This window comes from Acyrthosiphon pisum, chromosome A1 (assembly GCF_005508785.2).
Source record: "Acyrthosiphon pisum isolate AL4f chromosome A1, pea_aphid_22Mar2018_4r6ur, whole genome shotgun sequence".
NCBI lineage: Eukaryota > Metazoa > Arthropoda > Insecta > Hemiptera > Aphididae > Acyrthosiphon > Acyrthosiphon pisum.
In genome coordinates, this window is record NC_042494.1 from 37,009,597 (window position 1) to 37,016,598 (window position 7,002).

Genomic DNA, 7,002 nt, shown 5'->3' on the forward strand with positions numbered 1-7,002 from the left:
TTACATTGAAATATTTAGTATTTACAATTAACGTGGATAAATAACTTGTTTGATAAATCTTATTATTTAAAAGATTATTGGAAGTTGGAGGAGTAAAAACGTATAAAAACTATGGTTATGAGTCCTAATCACAATTGAACTTGGTACATAATATTCTATTTGTTATCTAGCTAATCAGTGTAGGTATTATTGTAAAAAAAATATTTTAAATCTATTCCAACAGATAGCATAAACTCAAAATCTCAACAAAATAAAATCTGTCAAAATGTATAATAATAATAGCCTCTAATAAAACATAAAAGAATACTGTAATACACCATTATAAAAAAAATGTCTTACTTCTACAGAGTTCCTAATAGTTAATTGTACAATACCTATTATAAGATAAAATGGCTTATAACTTTATAACATTTTACTAAAACTAACAATGAATTATATTTTTAAAATATATGTTTAAGGCATATTTTAAAATATAATAAACCGTCTATTATTTTCATTTATTACAATCTTAATTTCTCCTGATAATCATAAATATAGGCAACCAAAATTACATAGCACTGTATACTAGATAGTAGATAATGAGAAATGATATGATAATTTGTATCATGCGTCTTGACTATATAGTCACTATACAAGTCATATTCATTAGTCGCCCTCCGGGGTCCAACGACGTTATGTTGTGTTGTCTCAAGGTAGTAACAAAATAATATGTAAGCTTATCTGATTATCGATTGATCGATTGATTAAAATTGCATTTAAAAAATCCTTAATGCATTTTTTATTATAAGAATTACACGAAAGTATAAGATTAGAATAAATAATTTTAAAAAAACTATTTTCAAGAACCATCAATATTAACACTTTGAGTGCCATGTGTATCAATTTCAATACACAATTAATATGTTTATTTGTGCCGTGTGTATTGATAATGATACACATTTATACGATAAACACATTATAAAACAAATGTCCCGGTCAGAATGGTCAGTTTTGTCATTTTTGGCCTGGCACTCAATGTGTTAAACGTTGTATTTTTAGTGAATAATGTATGGTTAATTTAAATTTCATCATAAACAGATAGGTAGTTTTAGTGTTGTACAAATATTTTGAGCTGACTACAGTGGTGTAGTGGAAGGTACCGCGAGTACACGGCATGTACCTCCTACTTTTATATTTAAGCGTGTACCCTTAACGAAAATCCTGGTACGCAGGTTAGGCGTAGCCCCCCAAGTTATTTTTTACAATGATAAGGCGTGTACCTATAAAGATTTTTAGGACTACATCACTGGACCTAACAATAGTGGTACAAATTAGGTCTATAATAAATTTATAGACAATTTTTAATAGCTCTTTTAGATTATAACAATATTATATATTAGTATGTAGACGAATCATTAGTAGAGGTATACGCAGGTATTCATATGTTTTTATTTTTGTTGCAGTCACATTTTTTTAATGATGGGTAATTAATCAAAATTTCCAAATATACAATTATACTTATTAATACAATTTTGAACAATCACGCCAATATTTTAACCACTAGTTAGATTAAATTTACCATAACATATTAATTAAAATAAATAGAATAAAAATATTGTTTTTGTGAAAGAAGATGAAATAAACTATTTACCTATGTAGTTACTCGTTTAACACATCCATGATTGCTGCCTACCGGCTACCGGCATATTCAATTACAATATAGCCTACACTCGGTACCAACCTGCAGCAGCGCATGTTCTCCGGTCTTTTCAAACAAGCAGCTAATATGATGATTTTGGCACAAATTTCTTTCCAGAAAGGCTATGTATAAAATAAGTAATAACATTTAATTTAATTATTTTTTTTCAAATGAACTGTAATTTATGAAAAAATAATTATTTTACAAAAGGTACTAATTATAATTACTATACTTCTGTAGGTATTATACATATTATACACATAGTTATAACTGTTTAAAAACTGTTAAATTTACTAATTTGTTAAAACGGTACGAAAACAATAGATGTGTTCAAAAATATATTCATTAAATCGATTAAGACATAATATATGTAGAGGTAGGTACTTAGTAAGTTATGTAGTCTTTACTCTTTAGTAAAAATATATCTAAAATAATGATTATATTATTTAGGTATATTATGTTCTATTGGTATTCTACTAAAATATGTATGTTTCTTTTATAGCGGGTAAGGTTTTATGTAAACTATTTCATAAGTACCTATAAGATAAAAAATGCATTCAAATTGCGATCACCGATTGCTTTCACATTTAACACTACACACATGTCTATTGCGTTTTGTCAGTTCTACCTTTGTTAGTCGCCAACCTCTATAGACTCATTATACTATTATAAGTCATATATCTTATTCGATCGGCATTCTTTTGCAAATATTTATTATTTATATCTATTTTTAGTGAAACCCTTGTCAATATTGAGGCCACTCGTCTTTACGAAACTATTTTCCCACTCAATATAGGTTTACTATCTACTCACACCTACTCTGGCTACTCTCGCGATATTCTTCCTTCGTGACAAACATCTATATATTTGTTAGATGATCCAACGAGCCACCGCCGTTTATAATGGTCATCTCCAGGAACCAGTAGTGCATGCATTGATTTCATATATTTTTTTTAAGACTTGGAGTGGGGATTAACAGGTTATAACTTCTAATGATTCAACAATTGAGTTGATTTTTTTAACATCGGCATGTAGTATTTGAGGTGGACAATATACAAGCGCTGGTACCGAAAGACAAATTTACCCACAGTCACATTTTTGCCATCGATAATTGAACGGACGCTGCAAACTGGTGTAATTGCATCGTTAAGTATTGCCTTGCATTCTAAAGACTCCAAACTAATGAGTGTACCTATAGATAGTGTGGCATGTTATCTTTGTAGCCACTGTAAAATATATACCACTAAACGCCGACTATTTCGATTGAACCAATGGACATGATCGAAATATTCTTAGAATTAAAATGGCATATAATACGAATATTAATTAAACGTATTTTTTAGGTTGACATTTTGGAGATACCTGATAAACTAGGCAGATCTGCAATGTTTTATGCGGTATTATACAATCAAGAAGAAATATTGGAGTATTTTATTGAAAAACAAGCCAATTGTAACGTAATGTTAGTAGATTTTTTTTATTGTTGAACGCAAAATGCACTGCAGTTTATTATGTACCTATATAGTGTATACCTATAATGATAAATCTACACTTTAACATGTTTTTAGTCAGAAGATTAGGTATATGAATAGTTTTTATGTAGGTATGGGAGACCAGGGCAAAGCGCATAGGTTAACTTTATGTGTCAAAAAATGGTGTCCAAACTATTATTTTAAGAACTATTTTTTAATATAATCATAAATTGATTTCTCAAATTCGTTATTTAATCATTCAAAAAATTTAATAAGCACTCAATTAATAAAAAAATGAAAAATTTTTAAAAATGGAATCTTATTCATTTTGAAAACATATGCTGGGCAAAGTGGTAAACAATGAGATAAATAAATAATTTATGTTACCTACTCCATTTAATAATTGTATAATATGAATGCGAACACATATTAATAAATTTACTCACAGTAAAAAAATAACATTTTTAAATATTATATTTAATTTTTTATAATCATAAAAAAATATAAAATATAAAATTTTTCTTAGTAAAATAAAAACAGAATAAAAAATTATCTTTTCATATTATAATATAAACACGAAATATGATATTCTTTTTTAGATATTCTTCATCAAATAAAAATAAAATATTTCATAAAAAGATGATATTTCCACTTTGCCCAGATTGATATTTTCTTAAATAAACATAATTTTTTTAGTATACGTGATTTAGGAACTTGTGTTTAATAACTATATAAACTTAATATAATTATGAACATAATAAACTAAGTTTGAAAAAGTTAATTAATAAATATTATTTAAAAAACCTTAAATTCTTATCATGTATTTTTTTAAGAAATTTAACTATTTTCATACAAACGCTTTTATGGTGAATGTAATCTAGTTAATGATACTAAATCATCATCTCAGCAAATAAGATACATATTGATGCAAACTTGTAGGCTCATTATTATTTAATCACCAATATTCAAAAAGTTATTGACATTATTCACTTTGCCCAGCTATCCGCTTTACCCTGGTCACCATATAATACCTAGTTAGGTAGTGATAGGTACTTAATTTATAATAAAAAAACACTTGAGTACTGGCTTGAACATTAAAACTTATTTAATATTTAAAACTAATACTTGAATACACGTCTACACTTTACACATATGACAATATTCCATCTAAAATTAACAAGATCATATTTGTCTCACCTAATTATTTTTACAACACCGCATTATGTACCTATATTAGTATTAATTAATGAAATTAGCATATAAATAGGTAGGTACCTACCTACATAATAAGATTTAGGTGTAAGTTATACTGATCAAAATTGCTTATTTGACTTGAAAGCTTATTACCCGAATAACTTAACTACCTACTTATTTCAAAGTTCTAATTAATTAGAGATACCACCCTGAACTAGAATTAATTAATTTAAAAGTGAAAACATTAAATATTATACTAACTATCATAATATATTGAAATAAAAGTATAGAAAATTAACCGGTACTTGTATATTATATACAGTATCATATTATATAAAATAAACCTATATACTGACATTTAAGACTATCACTGTAGTTTATAACCCAAAAGCATCTCTCACATCTACCAGGAAAGCTATAAAATATGTTTATAATGATATAAAAAGATAATTATGTCATCAGAATTTTAATCCTAAGAATAAAAATGGATTTTCAATAATTTATATATTTGGGTACATTATATATAACTGCCTGTTTTGTTTTTTTACTTTTATAGGTAGGTAATACATATAATATATTGTATAAATAATGACAGGAGTTATTTAAGGTTTAACTATTCAAAGTTAAAAATAAAAATAATATCGTGATATTCATATTTCCTTACATTGTGTGTGTTTTTGAAAGAATTCTAAATGGTTTCAGGAAATTAATTGAATATAAAATGTTTTTTTTAAATCAGCGTTTAATATTTACATACTTACTAAAACTTAAATTGAAATATTGCTTATTAAAATTTTGGGTGAAATTTTTAACAAATTTACGATAAATCTTATGTAGGTAGATAAGATGTTTTAACTTTTAAAACACCTTTTATTACTGTCTAAATGTTGATGCGTGATTATAATATATTATTTATTTATAAATATAGTCAATACTCAATAGAATAATGTAATACAATTTACAATATATTTTCGATGTTTTGACTTCTTATATATTTATATCAAACTATTGTCTATTACAGGCAATAAATACATAGTTATAAAAATATTATTAATGTATAACCTATTATTATATTTATATTTGTACCAACTTTAACTTTATAAACACATACCTGACCAATAAAAAATAGGTACACATTACATCGATAAGAGTCAGGAAAACTCTTCAATTAAAATATTAATATCCTTAGATTTTAAAATACATCTATTACTTGTTTTTATAGTGATAACTTTGGTAAGACTATGACTATGACAGCTATCTCTAAAGGATTCCAGAGAGTTATGAAATTATTGTATGAGTATGGAAATAGACACGAAAAAAACGTGTTGAATACTACGTGGTCAGAAAAATTGGAAAATGCCAGAAAAAATCCTCAAAGCGACGAACGTTTAGGTGTGTTTCATTTCACTTAATGAACGTATTTCTTATTACAAACACACTACATTGTTTATTTTATAATTAAACATTCTGCAATCATTTATGAACGTATATTATTATAGATTATAACGTGGAAAAACTATTAAAACAGTTGTCACTGGAAAAATATTGGCCGGTGTTCGACAAACGAAACATCCGGTATAATGATTTCTTGAAGTTATCTGAGCAAGACTTGAAAGATATCGGTATACAGTTAGTATATAATTATACACAATTATTAGTTTTAAATTATGATTATTTTTATTTTTTATTAGAGTGCCTATGGTTGAGAACAATATTAACCATATTAAGAGTTAAAACCTACATAAATAATTTTTAAATTAATTTTCTTGTGAAAATTTCTCATTCCACCCACATGAATACATTATGTCTATGTAAAATATAAATAAGAATAATTAAGACATTTTTTTATAGTATTAATGTAAATATATTTTTCTAAAAATAATAAATGTAATACTGTAGGTACTTCTGTATTAATATAAATATTATATTATAATATTATCCAAGGCTGGGCATTAACGAGTTAAAAAGTTAAAGTTAAGTTAATAAGTTAATTTTATATTAACTTTTTAACTTAACTAATTAATTTTGACTTTTCATTAACTTAACTGTTAACTTACTAAATTTCTTTTTTAATTAACGTGAAATTAACGAGTTAATTTTTCATTTCAAGAAGTAAGTTAAGTTAATTTATTTTGTTTTTAATTTTATCATATTTCACTACTTCAGTATATTTCGTTTTCATGTCAAAAAATATTTACCGTGAATTGTTTAAAGTAAAAAATGTATATAATTCGAATTTAACTAATATGGAAACACTGTATAAGATATAAACACTATAGTCTATAATTTAGTTTTAGGTTGGAAAAAAATTAAGTATGTTAGCATTGTATAAACAAATTAACTTTTTTTTAACTTAATAAAAAGTTAACAAAAAGTGTGTATTAACTTTTAACTTAACTGAGTTAACCTATAGTTAAATTAACCTTTAACTTTTAACTTTTTGTTGTTGGTGCATATTAACTTAACTGAGTTAAAAAAAATCATTAACTTGCCCAGCCTTGATATTATCTATATATTTTGTGATGTACCAACCTATGTGTAATTTTTAATTTCTTTGTAAAATTAGAAGCATGAAATTTTTACAGAATATTTGTATTAGCGATGTCTACGCACCATCAAATTTTCGAAATAATGAGATTCTTTTTTAGCTCTTTATAG

The 7,002-nt window shown here is 25.5% G+C and overlaps 1 protein-coding gene across 1 annotated transcript; it reads left to right on the forward strand.

The window, feature by feature from the left end:
- Positions 1-2,635: 2,635 nt before the first annotated feature.
- LOC100573847 lies at positions 2,636-6,121 on the forward strand. The gene is made up of 3 exons (XM_029486447.1): positions 2,636-3,140; positions 5,567-5,736; positions 5,844-6,121. The coding sequence occupies exons 1-3, from the start codon at positions 3,064-3,066 to the stop codon at positions 6,098-6,100; spliced, it is 504 nt and encodes a 167-aa protein (XP_029342307.1). The 5' UTR covers positions 2,636-3,063; the 3' UTR covers positions 6,101-6,121.
- Positions 6,122-7,002: the final 881 nt, after the last annotated feature.